This window comes from Pipistrellus hanaki, assembly GCF_964339955.1.
Source record: "Pipistrellus hanaki genome assembly, chromosome: 17".
Lineage (NCBI taxonomy): Eukaryota > Metazoa > Chordata > Mammalia > Chiroptera > Vespertilionidae > Pipistrellus > Pipistrellus hanaki.
In genome coordinates this window covers 46,010,150-46,037,438 of record NC_140519.1, presented here as the reverse complement: position 1 = coordinate 46,037,438, position 27,289 = coordinate 46,010,150, and the positions used below count along the sequence as shown (strand labels likewise).

At 44.2% G+C, this 27,289-nt stretch overlaps 1 protein-coding gene across 1 annotated transcript; it reads left to right on the top strand.

Annotated features, from left to right (window-relative positions):
* Positions 1–25,840, top strand: LOC311611811 (gasdermin-C-like; the record flags this gene model as incomplete). The annotated part of the gene is made up of 8 exons (XM_084864290.1): positions 1–214; positions 541–724; positions 2,997–3,165; positions 10,773–10,884; positions 23,156–23,292; positions 23,592–23,721; positions 24,175–24,248; positions 24,907–25,840. 8 exons carry the CDS (start codon positions 1–3, stop codon positions 25,144–25,146), a joined length of 1,260 nt encoding a protein of 419 aa, XP_084720416.1. The 3' UTR covers positions 25,147–25,840.
* Between the last annotated feature and the right edge of the window lie 1,449 nt (positions 25,841–27,289).

The window sequence follows — 27,289 nt, the reverse complement described above, 5'->3', positions numbered from 1 at the left end:
ATGCCCTCCGTGTTTGAGAAAACTACCAAGAAATTGGTCAAAGAGATCGGAGACCAGGAGCTCAGACCTGTCAGATACTTGGAGAGCGCCACCAGGATACGCCGGTTTTCTCTAATCCGGAGGAAGAAGGCTCGCTCTCTGTTTTGGGAACTACCCGATGTCCCACTTGACGTCTCCCTCATGCACATCCTCGAACCAGGTTCTTCGTTCCCAGGTATTGTCAGCCACGGGCATAGGAGGCAGCGGCTGCAGAACAAGGGTGCAGGGAGAAGGGTGCAGCAGGCAAGGCATGCTGAGACACTCACACAGGGACCTCATCATTCCTTAGGGTTAGGGCAGTGTCCCTGTTATCCAGCCAATGGATGGGTTCAAATGTCCTCATTTACACTCAAAATGTCAGCTGATGAGTTAGCTTTTTGGTTGAGAGATTCAGTTGAGTGGGAGAGCTGGGGCAAGCTAGGGTTGTTCGTCTCCAGGCCATTTCCCAGCTGCTCCAGCGGGAATTATTGGTTGAACCTCAGGCACCTTGTTTGTTTTCAGATGCCGCTGTGAAAGTGTCTGCTGACTTCAGTGACACCATGGTCATGAAGCAGGAGGTGGCTGGGAACGTGAATGCTGTGGCAAAAGTGGGCTTCTCAGAGATGACGACTATGTGCCAAAGCTCCTCCTTTGAGTACCAGATTGTTAGCACTCCACACGAAACCTGGACAGAGCTTCAGAAGAGGTGAGGGCTCGTGGAGAAAGGATCTGATCAATGGGCCCAGTGCTGAGCACTCCTCCTAGGCAAAGAAGCTCCAAATGAATAAAATAACACCCCAGATCACATTGCCCTTCTTAGGTACTCACACATTCATTCATTCAGCGAGCAGTGATTAGTTATCTAATAAGTGTTCATTAAAGCTGTGGTTGTCCATTACTATCTGTTTTGTGATGAGAATAAAGTAATGACAAGACAGGTAAAAATCCCTGCCTTAAAATGTATTTACTGGGGCAGGGGACATGCAGTAAGTGAGAAAAATAAGCAATAAGAAGTAAGTTAAAGTATTAATTTAAGTGAGACAAAGGCTCTGAATCTCTGTTTAAACAAAGTATGGCTCAGTGTCCTAGAATTTAATTTACCTCAGTGCCTGTGGGAAAAGACCTTTTAGAAACAGAGATTTCAGTTTAGTATATTAAAAAAAATTATATATATATATATATATATATATATATATATATATATATATATATATATAATATATATATATATTGCCCGCAACCAAGGTACATGCCCTTGACCGGAATCGAGCCAGGGACCTTTTAGTCCGCAGACCGACGCTCTACCACCGAGCCAAACCGGTTTCGGCCTAAATAATATTTCTATCAGTGCAAAGAAATGCTGAAGTAAGCAAGTAGTAAAAATCCCAGGGTATTGAGACTGAAAGTTACTTTGACTGGGCGTGGCACAGTTTCTGTATTTCTTTTTTTAATTTTTTATTAATATATTTTATTGATTTTGTACAGAGAGGAAGGGGGAGAGATAGAGAGTTAGAAACATCGATGAGAGAGAGTCATCGATCAGCTGCCTCTTGCACACCCCCTACTGGGGATATGCCCGCAACCAAGGTACATGCCCTTGACCGGAATCAAACCCGGGACCCTTCAGTCCCCAAGCCGACGCTCTATCCATTGAGCCAAACCGGTCTCGGCAGTTTCTGTATTTCTGATGTCTTGTAAGACTTATTAGAACTGACACTTTCAAAGACTTTATGGTGTAAAAGAGCATGTGGCAGGAAAATAAAATAAAATTTATCCTAGAAATTTTTAGCAGTTGAAGAGGCTCTAATTTGAGGGATACTTTTTATTATCTAGCACCAAGGAAAAAAAAGAAAGTATGTTTTAGCTCAAACTTGCAATGTGAAAAGAAAGGCAATGAGACACTTTCTGTAAAAGGATGTGGGCACGTGACGAGTTTCTCCTGAAGGCAGGTGCAGACTGTGGGGACCTCCGAGAGTGGTGTCAGGAGCAGGTGGAAGAGGGCTGGATGGAGGGGCCAATGTAGGTCTCTCTGTGGGGCTAACAGTTGAACTGAGACCTGCAGAATAAAAGGAGCAAAGAGCAGGAGGAAAGTGGTCCAGATGAGGGGTATGAAGCCTGGGCCAGGACCGGCTTGGTATTTTCTGGAGCCGCGGGAAGTCAGTGAGGTGGGAGTTAGCCAACCGGGATGAAGGTGACAGAAGTGAGGTTTGGAGGTGAGTGAATGTCAGATGACACAACATCTTAGAGACACGGGAAGGACCTTGACTTCTCCCAAAGGGCAACGGGGAAACTCACACTGAGGCTGTGACCTCCTCCTCTGAGAAGCAAAGGATCTCTCAGTATTCTCCTCGGCTCTCTAAAAAGCCCAAACCAGTGGGGCCTTTAGTGGAACGAGAGTTGAGTCTGAGAATGGAAATGCAGATGAAATCTGTCTTTGGTACTTTCAACCCGTCATGTCCCCACACAGACCTGCATCTTCACCGCAGTCCTCCCAGCCACCTGCCAAGGACAGTGACTGTCCACATCCCCATGTGCTTGTCCTGGGAACTCATCCAGCATCTCCTGCTTCATCACCTTTATCTGTTTGTCCCCACCCCACCCTGACTGTGCTTCTGGACAATGGTCAGGCTCCCAAGGACTGTTGTCAACCAGGTGGACCTGTCCACTACGGGCCTCTTCAGGTGGCAGGCCCCAGCACTGGGCATCTATAAACTGCCCTCTAACAGGACCAATATAATTTTGTAAAATGCCACTGCCTTTCACAAAACAGCCTGCATACTCTCCTTCCTACACCCTCATCAGAAAATGGAGGCCCCTCCACCCTCATAGCAAAGAAGGTGTTTCCTTGGTAACCTAATCCACGTGCCAGGATCTTTCTGCCTGTGGCAGGGACACTCCTTCCAGGTCCCGAGGAGCAGGGTGACCCAGGGCCACCCAGGAAGGCATATCTTCCCACTCTGACCCTCTCTTCCCTGCAGGAAACTGCCGGACCCAGAGCCGGCCATCCTGAAGCAATGCCGGGAAGCAGGGGTGAATCTGTATGTTGTGACTGACACCGTGGAGTTGCTCAAAAGTTCTGTGCTGCAGGACCTCAGCAGTGCGAATGTCTTAGGGAAATTCTCCATCCCTCTGAATATTTTGGTCAAGGTATGAGGTGGGGACACTGATGAATAAAATAGCAAGTAGATTTAATTATGTGGTACTACAGTTGCTTTGGGAAAGGGATGGATTATGGCAAATCTAAAGGGGTTTTATGCTGGAAGAAATGAGGGACCCCACTACCATACCTCAGTGGTTGAAGTTCTCTAAATTCCATGGCCTCCTGAGAAGAATGGATGCAGGAGGGAGATTTAAATGCCTTCAGACACATAGGATTGATATAACTCACTCACAAAAAACCAACAATAGTACTTTCAATTAGGAATAAATTCATTTATCAAATAGTATGTATAATGTGCTTTTAAACATTATATATATATATATATAATGTTTATATATATTACATGTAATATATATATATCTATATATTACATGTCTCCTTTTCACCCATTGACCTCTCCGAGCCTGCTCCCCCCCCTCCCCCCTTCCTCAGCACAGGCCCTCACCACCCTACTGTCTGTATCCATGGCTTTTGCTTATATGCATACATAAAAGTCCTTTGGTTGATCTCTTACCCCCCACTCTCCCCTGCCTTCCCTCTGAGGTTTGATGGCCTGTTCAATGCTTCTATGTATCTGGATCTATTTTTATTCATCAGTTTATATTGTTCATTATATTCCACAAATAACTGAAATAATATGATACTTATCTTTCTCTGACTGACTTATTTCACTTAGCATAATGCTCTCCAGGTCCATTGATGCTATTGCAAATAATAAGAGTCTAGGAGATGTATAGATAAAGATATTTCTACAAGATATGTCTGATATTTTGCTGCCTATGGATTATTCTAAGATTTTTGTGGTTTTCCATCTTACATTTAAGTCTTTTATCCATTTGGAGTTTATTTTTGTGTATGGTATAATAAGTTGGTGATCTAGTTTCATTTTTTTTTTTTTTTTTTTGCAGGTATCTGTCCAATTTTCCCAACACCATTTATTGAAGAGATTCTCTTGACTCCATTGTATGCTCTTGCCTCCTTTCTAATATTAATTGAGCATACTGGCTTGGGTTGATTTCTGAGTTCTCTGTTCTGTTATATGTCTGTTCTTGTATCAGTACCAGACAGTTTTGAGAACTGTGGCTTTGTGGTATAGCTTGATATCTGGTATTGTGATCTCTCCAACTTTGTTCTTCTTTCTCAGGATTGCTGTGGCTATTTGGGGTCTTTTTTTTTTAATTCCAGATGAATTTTTGGAGAGGTCTGTGAAATATGCCATTGATATTTTAATGAGGATTGCATTGAATTTATAGATTGCTTTGGATAGTATGAACATTTTAATGATATTGATTCTACCAATCCCTGAACATGGTATATTCTTCCACTTGTTTATTTATTCCTCCATTTCTTTTTTTCAGTGTCCTGCTGTTTTCCAAGTTGTTTTCCAAGTTTTCCAAGTTGTTTTCCAAGTGTCCTGTTTTACTTCCTTAGTTAAGTTTATTCCTAGGCATCTTAAGTTTTTTGTTGCAATGGTGTAAATGGGATTTTTTAAAAAAAATTTCTCTTTCTGTGAATTTATTATTAGTGTATAAAAATGCCATGTATTTCTGAGTGTTAATTTTGTATCCTGCTACATTGCTGAATTTATTTATTAAATCCAATAGTGTTTTAATGGAGTCTTTAGATTTTTCTATGCACAGTATCATGTCATCTGCAAATGACAGTTTTTCTTCTTCTCCAATTTGGATAACTTTTATTTTTTCTTGTCTTATCTCTGCGGCTAGCACTTCCAATACTGTGTCGAACAAGAGTGGTGAGAGTGGCCATCCTTGTTTTGTTCCTGTTCTTAGAGAAAATGGTTATAGTATTTGCCCATTGAGTATGATGTTAGCTGTGGGTTTATCATATAAGGCTTTTATTATGTTGAGGTGTGATCCTTCTATTCCCACTTTGCTGAGAATTTTTATCAAAAAAGGGTGTTGGATTTTGTCAATTCTTTTTTTCTTATCAATTAAAATGATCATGTGGTTTTTGTCTTTCAATTTGTTTATGTGATGTATCATGTTTATTGACTTGGGGATATTATACCAACTTTGAATCCTCTGAATAAATCCCAATTGGTTATGGTGTATAATCTTTTTAATGTATTGCTGGATGCAATTTGCTAATATTTTGTTGAGGATTTTGGCATCTATATTTATGAGGGATATTGGCCTGTAATTCTCTTTTTTTGTAGTTTCCTTATCTGGTTTTGGGATTAAGGTAATGCTGGCTTGATAGAAAGAGCTTGAAAGTATTCCTTCCTCTTAAATTTTTTAGAATAGTCTGAGGAGGATTAGTGTTAGCTATACTTTGAATGTTTGGTAAAACTTCCCAAGTCTGGACTAGGACTTTTGTTTGCTGGAAGTTTTTTGATTACTGTTTCAATTTCATCAGTAGTTATCAGCCTATTCAGGTTTTCTGATTCTTCATGATTAAGTTTTGGAAGATTGTATTATTCAAGGAATATGTGCATTTTGTCTAAGTTGTCTAGTTCAGTGGTTGCCAACCGGTGGTCCACAGACCACTGGTGGTCCATGAGGTCCTAAAGGTTGGTGATCACTGGTCTAGTTTGTTGTAATAGAGCCGTTTGTAGTATTATTTTTTTTATAATCCTTTGTATTTCTGTCGGGTCAGGTGTTACTTCACCTTTTTCATTTCTGATTTTGTTATTTGTGTCTTCTATCTTTGCTTCTTGGTGAGCCTGACTAGAGGTTCATCAACCTTGTTTATCCTTTCAAGGAGCCAGCTCTTGGTTCTATTGATCATCTGTATTTTGGGGGGGGAATCTCTGTATCATTTATTTATGTTCTGATCTTTATTATTTCCTTCCTTCTATGTCCTCTGGGCTTTTCTTGTTGCTTTCTTTCAAGTTCTTTAAGTTTTAGGGTTAGATAACTTATTACAAGTTTTCTTGTTTTTATTTTTGGTTTTAGTGTGTTTTTTTTGTGTGTTTTTTTTTTTTTTGTGTGTGTGTGTGTGTGTGTTTTCTTTTTTTAGGTAGGCCTGTAGTGCTATGAATTTCCCTCTCAGGACTGCTTTCACTGTGTCCCATAGGTTTTGGATTGTTGTATTTTCATTGTCATTTGTTTTCAGGGTGTTTTTTAAATTTCTTCTTTGATCTTTTTGATTACCCATTCATTGTCTAAAAGCCTGCTATTTAGCCTCCATGTGTTTAATTGTTTTTATTGTAGTTGATTTCTAATTTTATAACATTGTGATCTGAGAAAAAGCTTCATATGATTTCAGTCTTCCTGAATTTATACAGACTTAGACTGTCCTAATATGTGGTCTATCTTTGAAAATGTCCCATGTGCACTTGAAAAGAATATATATTCCATAGCTTTGGGGTGAAATATTCTGAAGATGTCAATTAGTTCCATTTGATATAGTGAGTTATTTAGGATTGCTGTTTACTTATTTTTATTTTTTGACCAGAAGTGATATCACTGAGGTATTAAAGTCCCCTACTATAATTGTATTGCTGTCAATTTCTCCTTTAATATCTTCCAGAAATGTTTTTATGTATTTGGGTGCCCCTGTATTGGGTGCATATATGTTTACAAGAGTCATATCCTCTTGTTGAATTGCTCTCTTTAGTATTATGAGGTGCCCCTCATCTCTTCTTATGGCCTTCACTTTGAGGTCTATTTTGTCAGATATAAGTATTGTGGTCCCAGTTTTTTTTTTCATTTCCATTTGCTTGAAACATTTTTTTTCTATCCCTTCACTATTAGTCTGTGTGAGTCATTTGTTCTGAGGCAGGTCTCTTGTAGATAGAAGATATATGGGTCATGTTTTCTTTTTTTAAAAAATATATTTTTATTGATTTCAGAGAGGTAGGAAGAGGGAGAGAGAGATAGAAACATCAATGATGAAAGAGAATCATTGATTGGCAGCCTTCTGCTAGCCCCCCATTAGGGATTGAGCCTACAACCCGGGCATGTGCCCTTGACCGGAATCAAACTTGGAACCTTTCAGTTCACAGGCGAGCACTCTATCCACTGAGCCAAACCGGCGAGGGTGGGTCATGTTTTCTTATCCATTCAGCTACCCTATGTTTTTTGATTGGAGCATTTAATCCATTTACATTTAAGACTATTATTGAGAGGTACTTGTTTGTTGCCATTTTTATTCTTTATGACTGTGTTTCTTCTTCCCTTTCTATTTCTTCTTTTTAACATCAGTTCGTTTAGCATTTCTTGCATTGCTAGCTTGGTAGTAATAACCTCCCTGAGCCTTTGTTTGTCTGTGAAGCTCCTGATTTCACCCTCAGTTTTGAATGATATATTTGTTGGATAGAGTGTTCTTTGATTTAGTCCCTTGCTTTGCATTAATTTGTATACTTCATTCCATTCCCTTCTGTCCTGATTTACTTCAGTTGAGAAATCAGTTGATAGTCTAATGGGAGATCCCTTGTAGATAACTTTCTGTCTCTCTCTGGCAGCCTTCAAGATTCTTTCTTTGTTGTTTACATTTGCTAGTTTAATTACAATGTGTCTTGGTATCAGTCTTTTTGGGTTCCTCTTGTTTGGGACTCTCTGTGTTTCTTGGACTTGAGTGACTTTTTTCTTCCCAAAGTCAGGGAAGTTTTCTATCATCATTTCTCCAAACAGGTTTTGTATTTCTTGCTCAGCTTCCTCTCCTTCTGGCACCCCTATTCAGATATTTTTTTTTTTTCATTTTGTATCTTTCCAGAGCTCCCTTAAACTCTCCTCTTGCTTTTTAATTTTTTTCCAGTTACTGCTCTGCTTGGGTGTTTATTTTCTACCTTGTCTTCTAACTCACTGACTTGTTCCTTAGCTTCTTCTAGTTTACTATTGAAACCTTCCATTGTAGCTATGTCATTCTTCATTTCCTTTTATTCTTACACATGTTGGTGACTTTCTCATCCAGATGTTTGAGCATCCTTATAACAATTACTCTGAATTATTTTTCTGAAAAATTGCTTGCCTCTATTTCATTTAGTTCTTTTTCTGGTGCTTCCTCCTTTTCTTTCATTTAGGGGTTGTTTTTTTTTGTCTCTCCATTTTTGCTGTTCTTTGTAATTGTTTCTATGTATTATATCAAACTGCTATGCCACCCACATTTTTTGAATTGGTCATGTAGTAGATGTTTTGCGGGATCCAGTGGTGCACAGTTCACCTGATGTAGTTGGGTCTTGAATGTTATTGTCCCTTTTGTGGATGGAATCTCCTCTCAGGGTATCTGATTAAACACATTTTATATTTTACTAGAGTTCCGATGCATGAAATTTGTGCAAGGGTCTTGGCCTTTTAGCTGTGGCAGCTTGTCTTGGTCCTTACAGCTTCAGCAGCTTGCCTAGGCCCTTGCAGCCCTGGCTTCATCCAGAAGGTTGTTAGGTCTAATTAGCATATTACACTTTTATTATTATAGATATGTAGTTTGTCCTCACTTTAAAGAATTAGAAACACAAGAAAAAAAATGGAATTATGAACTAATTTTTCCAAGGTCGGTGATTTTGTCTTGGAGGAGGGAAGTTTGAACAAGTGAGACATTGCTTCAGTGTGAAGGGTGTTTGACCTTCAACTTTGGGTTTCCATCTAATTGGGTTGGAAAACTGGCTTTCTGATAACAGCGGATAATCCTGTGACACCCTCCTGTACCCTCTACATCCTCCACTTCTCCTCACTTTACTGTCACAGCTCTTCCCAGCCAACTGGGTACTAAGTGTTGGCCATGGGCTGTGATGTCATGAAACAGTTTGCATATCACCTCTGGGTCATGGCTGCATCAATTTTATTTTGGTCAATCAGACAAAAGACCAATAAGGAAACAGAGAACTTTGATCAGCGCCATGTAGATTAATTGAACTATATTCCCTAACAGACAGAGACAGAACATGCTATTAAGTAGCACATGTGTTCTCCCCACACACACCTGGAGCATTCTCCAGCCCAGCTCACAGGCAAGGCCTCCCTATCTGTCCGACCAATTTAAGAAGTCTGAAGTTACACCAGATATATTTTCTGGCCAAAATGTAATGAAAATATAAACCAATAACAAAAGAAAAACTAACAAATTCATAAATATATGGACATTAAGAAATACACTTTTGAACCTTCCATGGGTCAAAGAAGATACAAGGGAGATCAGAAAATATCTCTAGATAAAAGAAAATGAAAATACAGTACCATATTGTACATCTAAAAATGGGTGGAATACTACTTTTTTTCCCCCCCACAGTAGATATTAAATAGAAGAGCTACATAATAACAAAAAAGCTTAACAAAATTCAAATAAACTAAAATCCATCTTGACTTTATAGCAAGCTAAGGAGTCTTAATTTTATCCTCAAATACCTTATGGTCATGTTTCTCTTGAATAAGGTATAAACTCATAAAGCCAAAAAAATAATATAAAAATATATATATAATGGAAACAACAGCAGACAGGAAGTATCTGATTTCTTTCAATATCTCCTGACTTCTAAGATGTTTTCTTTATCTGTAATTTTCTGTAGTTTGAACTCATGGGCCCTGGATGTGATTTGGTATCTGACATTAATTTGGGGGAAAATCCTCATTTATTATTGCTTCAAATATGATTTCTGTTCATTTCTTTCTTTTCCTTATATTCTCATTACATGTGTGTTACAACTTTCCTAGCTATCACACAGTTCTTGGATATTATGTTTCATTTTTCTTAGTCATTTTTCTCTCTGCTTTTTAGTTTTGAGATTTCCTCAAGTGCAGAGGTTTTCCTTTAATTGTGCCCAGTCTACTAATGAGCCAAACAAAGGATTTCTTTATTTCTGTTGCAGAATTTTTATCTCTCTAGCACTTCTCTTTTACTTTTTCTTAGACTTTCCATTTTTCTGCTTACATTACCCATCTGCTCTTGCATTCTATTTATGTTTTCCATTATCTCTCTTAACAAATTAATCACAGTGGTTTAAAATTCCCAGTCTAACAATTCCAACATCCATGTTATAGTTGAGTCTGATTCTCAGCTTGCTCTGTCTTCAAACTGTTGTTTGTTACTTTTGAATATGCCTTGTCATTTTTGTTTTTGAAAAGTTGGATATGATACATGTGATAAAAGGAACTCTGATCAATTGGCTTTTAGTGATATGGTGGTAAGATCTATGAGAATGGAAGCACTCTAGTTCCGTGGATGGGTCCCAGCATTTGTTTTTACTGAGCCTGTGACCCTGGACTATGAACTTACAAGAGCTTCTCAGTACTTTCTTCCCTTTTGGATGTGGCAGGAGGGTAGAGGGAACTAGATTTGGATGATGCCCTTGCCCTGCAAAGAAGAATAGAAGAGGCTTTAGTTGGGTATTATCCTTTTGTCAATTGCTTCAGCTCCTATAAAGAGCAGAAAAATGAAACCTTCATTATCAACAAGAGGAAGTGGACTAGATATACTTGAATATGAAAAAAAAAATCTAATCATTGCAGTATCAACATGAAATTGAGGGACCTGAAGGTAAATATGGATGAAATAAGGAAAACAGAATAGGATCTAGAATCCAAGAGTAGAGAGGTTGAGGATAGGGGGCTACTGATCCCTTTTATAATGAGCTTTCTAGATGTATTTGACTTTAAAACAACATGCATGTATGACGGTGTCACCTGGTTTTTGTCCCCAGGGTAAAGGACAGGCAGGAGGATTCAAAGTGAAAGAGAAGAAGCTGACTGTGCCCAAGGGCTCCGTGGTGGCCTATAAGAGGAAGCAACTGGTTTTCAAAGAGAAAGGCTGGGGTAAGCAGAGGCTGAAGGAGGCAGTGGGTCTGCTTCTCCTGGGAAGAGAAATGAGAAGGGAAGACTGTCATCAGGCAACTTTGGCTTCTGTACCTGTTCAGAGAGAAGCAGCATTTCCCAGCTGTCCAGGGCACACATCACCATTATCCATAGTCACCTGTAAGCAAAATCACACTGAATTGTTGTTCCGGAAGGCAGAGATAGTATCCTACATGGAGAGACATAAGCATATCTTAGCTTTGAGCGAAGTGTGATCCTATTCCCACCCATTCCATTCAAGGTCCCTCCACTCTCAGCAGTTCACATGGTGGGCAACGTGGGCACAGAGACCTCCAAGGTTACCCATACCTCCCATGGGAAAGCCTGTAACATATTGGCACAACCAGGAACAAATCTGCAAATGAAATGTCCTGTAATACAGAATTGTATCTGCATCCTTCCCTCACCTGCCTCAAAATGCACAGTTGCCCAATACCCAACTGGGTTCTGACTTCACATGGGAGAACCATTTGCATCAACACAATTACAAACCAGGGTTCAATAGTGGGTGCTGTGAACACAACCAGCTCAGAATCCTTGGCCTCTCCCTGCCCAAATGTGGAGTCTCAGGGAGAGGTCAGCCTGATAAAGGTAAGAGTTCACCAGCTCCTCAGAGATCAGGGGGCTGAATTCATCATACAGAAAACTACTCTCTCTCTCTCTCTCTCTCTCTCTCTCTCTCTCTCTCTCTCTCTCTCACACACACACACACACACACACACACACACACACACACACACACATTAGTACACACGGTTCACTATAGAGTCCTCATTGCATTATCTGGTGAAGCATGGGTCCTGCAGTCAGTGACCTCCTGTCTGTGTCAATAGATGGAAGAGTATGAGCTCTCCAATCTTGTGGGGTCAGTGGCTAAATTCAAACGTCCAAATTATTTTCATAATTCTTGAGAGAGTGAACTAAATGGAGATGGACTTCAAAGGCTAAGCTCATAGCAGTGTCTGCAAGTTCTGTCCTGTCAATGGGGCTTGTCTGTTTCTACAGTTCAGGCCTAAGGGTGACTAGAAGGAATATTTATAAAGAATGGCCCAGTGCAGTAAGCAATGCACTTCCATGAACTAATTCCATCCTCCTAAAACTTCATAGTGTAAAGTAATATGAAGAATAGTTCAATATCTTGCCATAATGCTTGATTTGTGACTTTGGAGAAAACCAGTATTCCTCTGTCCCCCACCTTATCTATGAAATGGAAGTGAGACACTCTCTCTAGAGCTTATAGAGATAAATGTGTGATAAGGTGGCTGAGCCAAATCTATCCCCCCCTCTCCAGTTCACCTGGACCCTTCCCCTGACCTGAATACAACATCAAGTATTTGTCATCTCATAAATCCTTCCCAAGTGTCCCTTCTTCCCACCCAGGGTCCCCTCATAGACAAATTCCTTAAAGAATCTCCTGCACTCTGCTCACTGTGTCCTTGGTGTCTATTCCTCACCCTACTGCTCTGTCCTACAGGGAATTTCCTCACATCATCATCAACAACCACACAATTGATTATTCCCACCTTGGATTCTCTTCTCCCTGGATACTGTGTCACCATGGCCTATGGGGTCTCCTATAATAGGACTACTTTCCCTCTGCCTCCTTCCTTCATGAGCTTCCGGCACTTGTCAAACACTTAAATCTGATTTTTAAGAATTTCAGAATGTTGAACACTTCTCTATGTGAAATGTTAAATCACCCAGGAGCCTGGCAGGAAGGGAGTAGACATGTGAGGGGGGAGTCTTCAGGAGAGGAAGACAAAGAGCAGGAAGGAGGTGATGTCATCTCCATGGAAAAGGCTGATGTCCAATGTGAGACTAGAGTGGGTAACCATCACCCAGGTGCCCATTGAAAAGGCAGGTTCCAGCTTCCTTTTCAGAGAGCCTGATGCAGAGGATATGGAGTGAGGTGAGGGACTCTGAGTTTCCACAGTGTCCCAGGTAATTCTAATACAAAGGGCACTCTGAGCAAAGCTGCCACACGAGGCCCAGAGGAGGAGGTGTGGGGGCTGCAGGTGCGGGATGTGAGGCTCCAGCAGGGATACCCTTGGCTCTGCTGACTCAGTTATTTCCATCTAGACATTCACCACATCGCAGATGATGATCAGGAAACCTTTCCAGCAGGTGAGTTGGTCAGGTTCTCTGCTTGGACCTTCGGCCCTGTTGAGACCTTGACCCTCTTTAGACCAATAAACACCCTGCTGGGCTCAGGGCCAACAGATCAAGGGAAACCTTCCCCAGCCAGGTTCCTCCACCACCCCCTCATCTCACTACTGTGACCCACATAGACCCCTGGCCACGGAGAGAGCCACCTGCTTTCTTTGAGTACTGGGGTAGAAGTGTGTGTGTGTGTCTGTGTGTGTGTGTGTGTGTGTGTGTGTGTGTGTGTGTCTGCAAGCCTGCACATGCCTGCAAATGTGTGTAACTTGGGAACAGACTGAGATGTTCTGAATGTTCCCTTCTGTTCCTATTTCCAAAAGCAGGGATATGTCAACCATAGTCCTTTAATGGACATAGACTGTAGAGTAGGATGTGATCTCTCCAGGAGGCTTCTTTTTACCACTGCAACCCCACATGATGGCCTTTGCCAGCCTCATGTGAGCCACAGGCTCTGGTTTTCTGTGCAAATGACAGGGGTGGATGGAAGAGAGGTGGTTGGGGCATAGGGGGCAGAATGTAGACAAACCATAAGTCTCCAGAGACTAACTTTTGGGTGGTAATTTGACCTCTCTTCTAGGTGGCATGGAACCTTTCACTCCTCGAATAGGTGAGTGTGTGTTTGCTGGGATGGGCAGGGTCCTCACTGTACTCACCTGATGATCAGATTAGCTGTGCCTTTGCCACCAAGGCCCCGGGGTCTGGCCATAGTGTCTGTAGGTGGAGAAGGTAAATAATTGTGGGGAAGGGTCAGGAAAGGTCTGAAAGTTGGAGGGATGGCCTGGCATGAAACAGGAAGAGGTTAAGCAAGAGGAGGCTGGCAGTAGAGGACAGAACTCTTGGAAGTGTCTCTAAAGTAAATATGGGGGTTGAAAAGGAAGATGAGCATTTGTCATTCATTTTCTAGAAAGAATAGAGAAAACACTTGGACTAGGTGTTTATTAAGAGGGAACCTGAAGCCTGCTGGGTAGGGAAGACCGAATCTCAGAACCCAAATTGGACGTATCTGAGCAACTCAGAAAACTGAGTTTTACTTCCAAATTTATACTTCCTGAAGCCCCCTTTCCTTCCTTCCTTCCTTCCTTCCTTCCTTCCTTCCTTCCTTCCTTCCTTCCTTCCTTCCTTCCTTCCTTCTTTCCTTTCTTCCTTCCTTTGTTATTTTCCATGTCTCTCTCTCTGTCTTTTAATTCCTTCCTACCTTCATTTATTTGGGGATGCATGTAAAGACCTGCTCAGAACCCTTGGCACATTTGTGCCCAGATGGTGATTCTCACAGAGAGGCCAGCTTGATATGTCTTCTTGGAGATTGGGGGTTCCTTCACCACACATAACATATCTCTTTCCCTCCCCCCACCCCTCTCTCTCTGTCTCTCTCTCTGTCTCTCTCTCTCTCTCTCTCTCTCACACACACACACACGCACACACACACACGGACACACACACACACACATATTAGTACACAGGGTTCACTATAGAGTCTTGATTGTGTTATGTGCTGAAGCATGGGTCCAGCAGTCAATGACCTCCTGTCTGTGTCAATAGATGGGATGAGTGAGTATGAGCTCTCCAATCATGTGGGGTCAGTGGCTGAACTCAAACTTCCGAATTATTTTCATAATTCTTAACAGAGTGAAGTAAATGGAGACGGACTTGGAAGGTTAAACTCACAACAGTGTCTGCAAGTCCTGTTCTGTCCATGGGGCTTGTTTGTTTCTACAGTTTGGCAGAAGGAGTAGGAGTGTGTGTGTGTGTGTGTGTGTGTGTGTGTGTGTGTGTGTGTGTGTGTGTGTTTGAGGAGCAGAGACTAAGCTTTTGTGAGTGACCACTTCTATTCCTCTTTCCACCAGCAGTCATATGTCAATCACAGTCCTTAACTGGACAGAGACTGGAAAGTGGGATGTGATCCCTCCAGGAGGCTTCTTTTTACCACTGAAACCCCACATGATGGCCCTTGCCAGCCTCATGTGAGCTACAGGCTCCATTTTTCTGTGCAAATGTCAGGAGTGGATGGAAGAGAGGTGGTTGGGGCGTAGGGGGCAGAATGTAGACAAACCATAAGTCTCCAGAGACTAACTTTTGGGTGGTAATTTGACTTCTCTTCTAGGTGGCATGGAACCTTTCACTCCTCGAATAGGTGAGTGTGTGTTTGCTGGGATGGGCAGGGTCCTCACTGTACTCACCTGATGATCAGATTAGCTGTGCCTTTGCCACCAAGGCCCCGGGGTCTGGCCATAGTGTCTGTAGGTGGAGAAGGTAAAGAATTGTGGGGAAGGGTCAGGAAAGGTCTGAGAGTTGGAGGGGTGGCCTGGCATGAAACAGGAAGAGGTTAAGCAAGAGGAGGCTGGCAGTAGAGGACAGAACTCTTGGAAGTGTCTCTAAAGTAAATATGGGGGTTGAGAAAGGAAGATGAGCACTTGTCATTCATTTTCTAGAAAGAATAGAGGAAACCCTTGGACTAGGTGTTTATTAAGAGGGAACCTGAAGCCTGCTGGGTAGGGAAGACCGAATCTCAGAACCCAAATTGGACGTATCTGAGCAACTCAGAAAACTGAGTTTTACTTCCAAATTTATACTTCCTGAAGCCCCCTTTCCTTCCTTCCTTCCTTCCTTCCTTCCTTCCTTCCTTCCTTCCTTCCTTCCTTCCTTCCTTTCTTCCTTCCTTCCTTTGTTATTTTCCTTCTCTCTCTCTGTCTTTTATTAATGCCTTCCTACCTTCATTAATTTGGGGATGCATGTAAAAACATGCTCAGAGCCCTTGACACCTTTGTGCCCAGATGGTGATTCTCACAGAGAGGCCAGCTTGATATGTCTTCTTGGAGATTGGGGGTTCCCTCACCACATATAACATCTCTCTCTCTCTCTCTCTCTCTCTCTCTCTCTCTCTCTCTCTCTCTCTCTCACACACACACACACACACACACACACACACGCACACACACACACATATTAGTACACAGGGTTCACTATAGAGTCTTGATTGTGTTATGTGCTGAAGCATGGGTCCAGCAGTCAATGACCTCCTGTCTGTGTCAATAGATGGGATGAGTATGAGCTCTCCAATCATGTGGGGTCAGTGGCTGAACTCAAACTTCCGAATTATTTTCATAATTCTTAACAGAGTGAAGTAAATGGAGACGGACTTGGAAGGTTAAACTCACAACAGTGTCTGCAAGTCCTGTTCTGTCCATGGGGCTTGTCTGTTTCTACAGTTTGGCAGAAGGAGTAGGAGTGTGTGTGTGTGTGTGTGTGTGTGTGTGTGTGTGTGTGTGTTTGAGGAGCAGAGACTAAGCTTTTGTGAGTGACCACTTCTATTCCTCTTTCCACCAGCAGTCATATGTCAATCACAGTCCTTAACTGGACAGAGACTGGAAAGTGGGATGTGATCCCTCCAGGAGGCTTCTTTTTACCACTGAAACCCCACATGATGGCCTTTGCCAGCCTCATGTGATCTACGGGCTCCGTTTTTCTGTGCAAATATCAGGAGTGGATGGAAGAGAGGTGGTTGGGGCATAGGGGGCAGAATGTTGACAAACCATAAGTCTCCAGAGACTAACTTTTGGGTGGTAATTTGACCTCTCTTCTAGGTGGCATGGAACCTTTCACTCCTCGAATAGGTGAGTGTGTGTTTGCTGGGATGGGCAGGGTCCTCACTGTACTCACCTGATGATCAGATTAGCTGTGCCTTTGCAACCAAGGCCCCGGGGTCTGGCCATAGTGTCTGTAGGTGGAGAAGGTAAAGAATTGTGGGGAAGGGTCAGGAAAGGTCTGAAAGTTGGAGGGATGGCCTGGCATGAAACAGGAAGAGGTTAAGCAAGAGGAGGCTGGCAGTAGAGGACAGAACTCTTGGAAGTGTCTCTAAAGTAAATATGGGGGTTGAGAAAGGAAGATGAGCACTTGTCATTCATTTTCTAGAAAGAATAGAGGAAACCCTTGGACTAGGTGTTTATTAAGAGGGAACCTGAAGCCTGCTGGGTAGGGAAGACCGAATCTCAGAACCCAAATTGGACGTATCTGAGCAACTCAGAAAACTGAGTTTTACTTCCAAATTTATACTTCCTGAAGCCCTCTTTTCTTCCCTCCTTCCTTCCTGCCTTCCCTCCTTCCCTCCTTCCTTCCTTCCCTCCTTCCCTCCTTCCCTCCTTCCTTCCTTCCTTCCTTCCTTCCTTCCTTCCTTCCTTCCTTCCTTCCTTCCTTCCTTCCTTCTTTCCTTCCTTCCTTCCTTCCTTCCTTCCTTCCTTTGTTATTTTCCTTGTCTCTCTCTCTCTGTCTTTTAATTAATCCCTTCCTACCTTCATTTATTTGGGGATGCATGCAAAAACCTGTTCAGAGCCCTTGGCACCTTTGTGCCCAGATGGTGATTCTCACAGAGAGGCCAGCTTGATATGTCTTCTTGGAGATTGGGGGTTCCATCACTACACATAACATCTCTCTCTCTCTCTCTCTCTCTCTCTCTCTCTCTCTCTCTCTCTCTCTCACACACACACACACACACACACGCACACACACACACATATTAGTACACAGGGTTCACTATAGAGTCTTGATTGTGTTATGTGCTGAAGCATGGGTCCAGCAGTCAATGACCTCCTGTCTGTGTCAATAGATGGGATGAGTGAGTATGAGCTCTCCAATCATGTGGGGTCAGTGGCTGAACTCAAACTTCCGAATTATTTTCATAATTCTTAACAGAGTGAAGTAAATGGAGACGGACTTGGAAGGTTAAACTCACAACAGTGTCTGCAAGTCCTGTTCTGTCCATGGGGCTTGTTTGTTTCTACAGTTTGGCAGAAGGAGTAGGAGTGTGTGTGTGTGTGTGTGTGTGTGTGTGTGTGTGTGTGTGTGTGTGTTTGAGGAGCAGAGACTAAGCTATTATGAGTGACCACTTTTATTCTTCTTTCCACCAGCAGTCATATGTCAATCACTGTCCTTAACTGGACAGAGACTGTAAAGTGGGATGTGATCCCTCCAGGAGGCTTCTTTTTACCACTGAAACCCCACATGATGGCCTTTGCCAGCCTCATGTGAGCCACAGGCTCTGGTTTTCTGTGCAAATGACATGGGTGGATGGAAGAGAGGTGGTTGGGGCATAGGGGGCAGAATGTAGACAAACCATAAGTCTCCAGAGACTAACTTTTGGGTGGTAATTTGACTTCTCTTCTAGGTGACATGGAACCTTTCACTCCTCGAATAGGTGAGTGTGTGTTTGCTGGGATGAGCAGGGTCTTTACTATTCTCACCTGATGATCAGATTAGCTGTGCCTTTGCCACCAAGGCCCCGGGGTCTGGCCATAGTGTCTGTAGGTGGAGAAGGTAAAGAATTGTGGGGAAGGGTCAGGAAAGGTCTGAAAGTTGGAGGGATGGCCTGGCATGAAACAGGAAGAGGTTAAGCAAGAGGAGGCTGGCAGTAGAGGACAGAACTCTTGGAAGTGTCTCTAAAGTAAATATGGGGGTTGAGAAAGGAAGATGAGCACTTGTCATTCATTTTCTAGAAAGAATAGAGGAAACCCTTGGACTAGGTGTTTATTAAGAGGGAACCTGAAGCCTGCTGGGTAGGGAAGACCGAATCTCAGAACCCAAATTGGACGTATCTGAGCAACTCAGAAAACTGAGTTTTACTTCCAAATTTATACTTCCTGAAGCCCCCTTTCCTTCCTTCCTTCCTTCCTTCCTTCCTTCCTTCCTTCCTTCCTTCCTTCCTTCCTTCCTTCCTTCCTTCCTTCCTTCCTTCCTTCCTTCCTTCCTTCCTTCCTTCCTTTGTTATTTTCCATCTCTCTCTCTGTCTTTTATTAATGCCTTCCTACCTTCATTTATTTGGGGATGCACGTAAAAACATGCTCAGAGCCCTTGACACCTTTGTGCCCAGATGGTGATTCTCACAGAGAGGCCAGCTTGATATGTCTTCTTGGAGATTGGGGGTTCCCTCACCACACATAACATATCTCTCTCCCTCTCCCTCTCCCTCTCTCTCTCTCTCTCTCTCTCTCTCTCTCTCTCTCCCTCCCTCTCTCTCTCTCTCTCTCTCTCTCTCTCTCTCTCTCTCACACACACACACACACACACACACACACACACACACACACACACACATATTAGTACACAGGGTTCACTATAGAGTCCTGATTGTGTTATGTGCTGAAGCATGGGTCCTGCAGTCAGTGACCTCCTGTCTGTGTCAATAGATGGAATGAGTATGAGCTCTCCAATCTTGTGGGTCAGTGGCTGAACTCAAACTTCCAAATTATTTTCATAATTCTTGAGAGAGTGAACTAAATGGAGATGGACTTGTGAGGCTAAGCTCACAGCAGTGTCTTCCAAGTCCTGTCCTGTCCATGGAGCTTGTCTGTTTGTGCTGTTTGGCGGAAGAAGAAGGAGTGTATGTGTGTGTGTGTGTGTGTGTGTGTGTGTGTGTGTGTGTGTGTGTCAGAGAGAGAGAGAGAGAGAGAGAGAGAGAGAGAGAGAGAGAGAGAGAGAGAGAGAGATTTAGTTAGTTTCAGAAGTAGTTACTAAGCTTTTGTGAGTGACTACTTCTATTCCTCTTTCCAGCAGCAGGCATATGTCAATCACAGTCCTTAACTGGACAGAGACTGTAAAGTGGGAAGCCAGGAGGCTTCTTTTTACCAATGAAACCCCATATGATGGCCTTTGCCAGCCTCATGTGAGCCATGTGCTCCGGTTTTCTGTGCAAATGGCATGGGTGAATGAAAAATAGAGGGTTGGGGAGTAGCAACAGAATATACAGAAACTGAGATTATTTGGAGACTAACTCGTGGATGTGGAATGTAATTTCTTTATAGGCAGCTCAATAGGAGTGTGTTTTTGCTGGGGTTGGGGAGGGTCCTCATTGTGCTAATCTGGTAAGCATGGGGGAGTGCCCCTGCCTTTGCCACCATGGCCCCAGGGCCTGGCTGTAGTTTCCGTGGATGACAGTGGTCAGGAATATGGACGGATGTACTTAGATGGAGCAGAAAGAGGTTAAGCAAGAAGGTGGCAGCAGTAGAGGGCAGGAGCCTAGGAAGTGTCTCTAAAGCAAATTGGGGGGATGATTAAGGGAGATGACCTCTTGCCATTCTCTTTCTAGGAAGAGTGCAGGAACCCCTCAGGCAAGGTATTTACTAAGAGGGAACCTGATGCTGCTGGGTAGGAAATGACAAAGCTCAGAACCCAAATTGGAAGTTTCCAAATGACTCATAAAACTGAGTTTTACTTCCAAATTTATACTTTGGTCATGGCTACTTTTCATTCATTCATTCATTCATTCATTCATTGTGTGTGCGTTCAGCAAACATTTATTGAAGGCTAATTGGGCAGAAGGATTTTCTGAGCACTGGGATAGGGCAGTGAAACAAATGCCTGTCTCCCCTGTCCTTCAATTCTAGTGACTTCTCATTCTCACAAGGTCACTTCGAGGCAGGTGTCCTGGCAGAAGCAGACAGCCCCCAACATCCACTCCTTGGTTAATTCCTTATAGACTCTGAAGATACAGGCACAACTGCATGCATTACCAAGCACTTTATATACATATTCATATAATTGCCAGCACAACCTCATTTTGAAGTCCAATGCTAGAATCTCTGACATTTTCATCTCTGAAGTACAATGTAGAACCCACATTATTTCCAACGTGTCAGGAGTGAGCGTCTGATCAGTTTCTTCTCTTCCCGTGACCCTTTCCCGGATTCTCTCGTCTCATCTCTGCATGTATCCCCCACCTCATACAAAGACTCCATCTTTCTAGCCTTTTGTGGCATTTCCATCCCAGAGCTCAAACATTCCATCTTCAGAGATGCTCTGGGGCAGCAGCTTGGAGGGAAGAGGAATTAAAAAAAAAATCTTTATTGTTCATATTATTACAAATGTTCCTCCCTCCCCCCCTCCATTGCTCTTCTCCACCAGCTTCCCACACCACCCTCTGCCCTTTCCCCACCTCCCATTGTCCTCATCCATAGGTGCACAGTTTATGTTCAGTCTTTTCCCACATCCCCCCTCTCCCCTTTTCCCCAAGAATTGTCAGTTCACTCCCCTTCCATACCTCCGATTCTATTATATTCAACAGTTAATATTGTCCATCAGTTTTTTTTTGAATTTCCTTGGTTTTTAGATTCACTTGTTGACAGTTACATATTTGTTGTTCATAATTTTTATCTTTATTTACTTTCTCTTTCGAAAGAACCCCCTTCAGCAATTCATATAATTCTGGTTTGATGGTGATGAACTCCTTTAGCTTTTTATTTTTTATTTTTTATTTTATTAGTGAAGCTCTTTATCTGGCCTTCGATTCTGAGTGATAGCTTTGCTGGGTAGATTATTTTTGGCTGTAGGTTCTTACTATTCATCACCTTGAATATTTCTTGCCATTCCCGTCTGGCCTGCATGGTTTCTATTGAGAAATCAGCAGACAATCGTATAGGTGCTCCTTTATAGGTAACTACCTGCTTTGCTCTTGCTGCTTTTAATATTCTCTCTTTGTCTTTTGCTCTTGGAATTTTAATTATGATTTGTCTTGGTGTGGTCTTCTTTGGATTCCTTTTGTTTGGAGTTCTGTGTGCTTCCTGGACTTGTAAGTCTAATTCTTTCACCAGGTGGGGGAAGTTTTCTGTCACTATTTCTTTCAGTATGTTTTCGATATCTTTCTCTCTCTCATCTTCTGGGACCCCCATAATTCTGATGTTGGTTCACTTGAAGTTGTCCCAGAGGTTTCTTACATTATCTTCAATTTTCTGGATTCTCTTGCCTTCTAGCTTCTGCGGACGAGTGTCTTCTGGCTCTTTATGTTCCAAATCTTTGACTTGTTTCTTGCGATCTTCCATTCTGTTTTTAGGACTCTGTATAATATTTTTTATTTCAGACAATGTATTCTTTGTTTCTTGTTGATCCCTTATTATTTCTTGTTGATTCCTTATTAATTCTAGTTGATCCCTTTTCATATCCTCATAGGTCTTATCGACCTTTTCTAGGAAATTCTTGAAAAACCTTAGAAGCGTAGATTTGAACTCTATATTGAGTCGCTTTTTGTCCTCCATTTCTTTCATTTGTGATCTATTTCGTTGTCTCGGCATTTTCGCAGCTTCCCTGATGGGGCGGAGTTTCAGGGTGGAGCCTACAGGCTTGGCTTTCGTCAGCCATGCCCTATGCGACTCCTGAGTCTCAGTATTCCCCTGGTTCCTTCAGTACTCGTTTCAAGCACCTCTGAGAGAAAGGTGCCCTCGATTTTCGCCTGCTACCAAACAGTCTAGGCTCTACCCCAATGAGCCTGGAACTGGGGTTCAGTTCAGTTGGAAGTGGTGTTGGAGGTGGCGTTCAGAGCAGTCTGGAGCTTTTGCCTCCTTCCCGCTAGGGCAATCCCGTGGCACAGCCAACCGTCCCTTCTCTGCACACAGTGTGCGCACCTCCGGGACCTCCTTTCGCTGCTCCCCCGGAGTTCCGCCTTACAGCCCAGCTCCCTCTGTTTGAGCCTGGGTCCCCGGGGTCTGGCCTAGAACTGGGTTTAGAGCAGTTGGAACTGGGGCCCAGCACAGTCCGGAGCCTTTGTCTCCTTCCCGCTAGGGCAATCTGGCAGCAGAGTCAACAGTCCATCCTCCGTGCACAATGTGCGCGCCTCTAGGGGCTCTGCCTTTCACCACTCCCCTGGGATTCCGCCTCACAGCCCAGGCTCCCTCTGTTTGAGCCCAGGGTCTGGCCTAGAACTGGGGTTCAGCACAGTCGGAGCTTTTATCTCCTTCCTGCTAGGGAACACCAGCCAGGCACTCAGCCACCCCTCCTCTCCGGCTCCGTCCTCTCCGCGCGCCGCGTGTCTCCGTACCTTAGGCTTTTACGGCTCCTCTGCTCTTCCTTCTGGTTTTTTCCTTGCTTCTCGTAGAATTTTCAGTCAGTCAACTTTCCTGTTGTTCTGGGTAATGTCCATTTTATATTTTAATTGATTTTATTGAAATTGTTGTGTGCGGCTGCGGCTAGGTGTTTACCTGTGTAGCCATCTTGGATTCTCCTGGAAAGAGGAATTTTGCTCATGTTGGAGGGAAAGGAATGTTCTAATCTGAGAATTGTCTCCATTTCTGGTGGCATTAATGCCCGAGGGCAGATTTCAAGTTGCTCCAAGAAGAGGTTTCCCAGAATGTAGCAGCGGCCAAGCTCTGGAAGGGCAAGCAGGGTGTTGTGTTCTCCAACCTCCTGGCCATGCTGGGGGACCGCGAGGCTCTTCAGGACCTCCTGGACAAGGTGAGGGGCCCGCCTCTCCCTAAGGCTGATCCGACTTGTAAATGGGGAATGTTTCAGGAAAACGGCTGCCAAGGCGTGTGGGGAAAGGAAAATGGGGTAATGTTAGGGGGATGAGAAGGATGTCCGAGGTTGGGGACTATGCCCCTGTGCCCAATGAGTAGGGCCAAGGAAGGCAGCCCTCAGATTGGGGGTACCTGGAGCCATTACCCCCACTCCTTGGTTAATCACTTGTAGACGCAGAATTTACAGGTGAAATCACTGATGTTATTAGCATCATTAATAAGCCCTGTCTCCCATAGTTTGAACTGGAACCCTTCGGGCATTTGGATGGCCCTGGTGGCACCATCCTAACGGAACTACGAAAGGAATCCCGCTATCTACGGGCTGACTTACAGATCCTCCTCCTCTACCTGCTTGAAGCCTTAATGGGTAAGAGTGGTTAGAGGAAGAATGGGGGAGTAACAAGAATGGGGCCCCAGAGCCCAAAAGGGCTGCATTAGGTGTCACCTCTCCAAACCCCTCGGCAGGTTATGATTTTCCCCCCTCACCTCACAGGCCTCTCGGCGGTCAGGAGGGCTCTGTGTGATAAGCTTGCCCTGTGACAGCCCGAGGCCTCCAAGGCCAGCCAGGTTCACGCAGCGGATCAGGGGGGGCGGGGATGCCAGGGCCAGCCACCGAAGCCCACCCTGGACCATGTTAGGGAGCTTCCTGGAGACCATCCCACGAGCAGGAGCAGAAGGAGAACTTCCCAGGGCAGGGAACTTGACCTTCACGGCCAGCGAGTTTTATTCCTCTGCCTTAGAGTTCGCTTATAAAGGCCTCTGCGTTCACGATGGGGAGAGGAAAACCTGACTCTTTCCCCAAATGTCCCCCTGTCCCCAGTGCTGAGTGACATTCAACTGGGTCTGCTGGCTCAGTCCCTGGAGAAGAGGATCCTCCTCCTGCAGAGGGACCTGGTGAGCAGTTCCCAGGGGCTGGCGTCCTGGGAATAGAGTGAGGGAAGCGGGATGAGAATGGTTCTGAGAAAGGAGAGATGGGGGGTTGCTGCTGGGAGGGGAGGGGAAGTACTGGCGTAGGTTTGGGAAATCGTAGCTGCATCTCTGTCTGGGGGACAGGCCCAGTGGGCATGAGTCTACCTTGGAAAGGTCTCAGTTTCCACAGCAACCCTGCAGAGGGCCCCTCCCCCAAGTTCTAAAATAGCCGTCTAGGAACCCACGTTTGGGGATCTCAGGGCATCTGAGTTATATCCCTGCTGTACTCACATGGTTACCATTTGCAAATGCATGCTCTCTCTCTGCATGCATCTATATGTAAGTACATATGTGTGTGTAGACATGTGTATACACACATTGTACATGCAGGCATACATACACAATTCCAAACCCTACTTTTTTGCCGAGTGTCAGTGTCACTATCCAGCAGCCAAGGAGCCAGTGCTCAGTGATGTCCAATAACGCGCCCTTGACCACACTGATCTCAAGAATAGGAACAGGTCCAGACCCCAAAGCTCCCGCCCCCACAGTCACCCTGCATGACCCCTGGCCCTTGAGACAGAAGGTTCTCTCTTCCTGACCTCGGAGGCTGACCTGTAACATCTGATACTGTCTCTTCCAGGTGAGGAGTATCCTGGAGCCCAACTTCAACTGCTCCCAGAACACTCCCTTTACCCTCCAGCCTGAGCTCCTCGCCCCACTCCAGGGGGAGGGCTTGGATATCACCTATGGGCTGCTGGATGAGTGTGGCCTGCAGATGGAGCCGAACAGCCCCAGGTCAACCTGGGACCCGGAAGCCCAGGAGCCCCTGTCTGCCCTCTATGGGACCCTCTCTGTGCTGAGGCAGCTGGCTGAGGCCTGAGCCCCCCTGGGGGTCAGGCCAGGGAGTCAGTCCAGTGAGGCTAGTCAGTCCTGGTCCTGCCCTTTGCTGCAGACACCCGCAAGTTGTTCTCTGTATCCGCGAGTCTGTATCTCTTCCATATATAAGGGATAAGTCTTTGTCTTTGTTTGATTTATTTTACTTAGCACAAGGCCTTCAAGTCTGTCCATGCTGTCACAAACCACAGGCGACTCTGGCTGCCGAGTGGGGGGATGGGTTGGAAGGTGGAGGGGCCTGCGTGGATGTAGGAAGAACACTGAAGCAGTTTCTCTAATTGCCCAGGCACTTAGTGGTATATTTTGAAAGGTCAGTGGTATATCTTAAAAGGTAGGAGCTTGAAAAGTAGATATATTTAATTCTGCTTTGAATAGATCCCGGGAATACTTTGGGGATATATATGCAAACTCATAGGATCACATCTTCCTGCTTCATCTATTGAATGACTGTGATTGGAGTTATTTTCTAATGAACTTATAATTTATACCAGAAGGCGGCAGCATTGCCGCACAGCAGGACTTTGTGATGGCAGACACTTTGCTTGATTTGCTTTGGGACTTCTGAGTTAAAGGCTGGCCCCTCTCTCTGCTCTGCTCTCCCACCTCCCTCCCCTGCTTTTCCCTCCCCCTTTGCTGCCTCCCCACTGCATTTAACATGGAATAGGCTGGGAGAAATGGGGCTGAGGCAGAGGAAGACAACGCTGGCTTCTTTTTAATAGCTTCTAGAGTCTTCCTTTTAATAAAATACTGCATTGGTTGTATTGAATAATTCCCATAAAGAGCTCTGGGAGGTAAGACATGAGTTATGGGGAACTTAGAGCTGTTTCCAGGGTTTTCAGAAACGTTTTTTCCCAGAAACACCAGCCCTTCTGCGGGGATTACTATGGGTTCTGTGGGAAATCTGCCGTCTCATGCTGAGCCTAGGCAGGAGCCAGGAAGAGATTGAATGTTGCTCAGTAAGCAGGGCACATAGTTTCTGAATGAATTCAGCCAAGCACGGGAACTGTTTCAAAATATTACAACCCTGGTCAACCCATCAGAAAGCAGGGCTGGTGCAAATGATATTGGTCTTATAATCTGATAGATAGAGCACCTGAATTAACCTGAAAAATAATCATATTATTTTAAATCTTAGAACACATATATTATACTTCTATGAATAGGGGGTTAAGTTTTTTCCTAAGTTTCCTTTCCAAGGCCTGTGCGAAGCAATGGAGGTGACTCAGCTGTCAACTCAGCAAGCAGAACTGATCAGTATGGTCAGACCAGGAGTCAAAATATCATCTCATCAACATCCTTTCCTCACCTGATGGCTAAGGACAATAGGTGACCTCCGGGGACCCTCAGGCTGCTTATAGCTGTATTCCCTTCCCAGCCTCACCCTGGCCCTTCGCTGTAGAACCCTGTCCCCACTCATTGCTGTGAGACAGGATTTGAATGCTTGTAAGCACCCTCTCTTCTTGGTTGGCTGACCTTCTCAATAAATGTCTTTTGTGATTTGACCCTGCCTTCGTTATTGGACATGGTGACAGTCAGCCTGAGCCCCTCCGGGTTTCTTTGAAACAAAAATGTGCGGATTTGCTGTTTTCTTGGGGAAGACTTGCCTCTGCACAGGTCTGGGCATGGAGTCTGAAGTCACCGCTGGCAACCTCTACCAGACAACTCCATCCCCCCTGCTTCCTTTTTCTCGCTTTATTGGATTGTTATTGAACCAAATTAATCAATGTCTCTGAAAAACCTACCCCAGTGGCCAACACGTAGGTGATACTCAATAAGCTGTTCTCCAGTGAATTGAACCCAGACAGCAGTGAGGGAGGCCTTGGAAGCCTGGGTGTCCCTGCTGTGGTCCCACAGGCAGCCCCAGAAGCAGGGGGTGGGAAGAGGGGTCTGTGGTATGGGATGCTGAAATCATTCAATTTCTAGAAATTTCCAGGTAGGGGAACATGTCTAAGGGTGCCCCTCCCTCTTGTGGGGACCCTGGGCCCTGCTGGTCTGCCTGCTTCACAGCCTGCAGTAGAGCACCCATCGTTAGTTTGTGTTGTTTTTAATATCAAGGGTCTTTGCATTTGAATACAGTTAGCCTTAGGTAATTTGAGATTGGCTTTAAATCCTCCTTTCCATTTAATCAT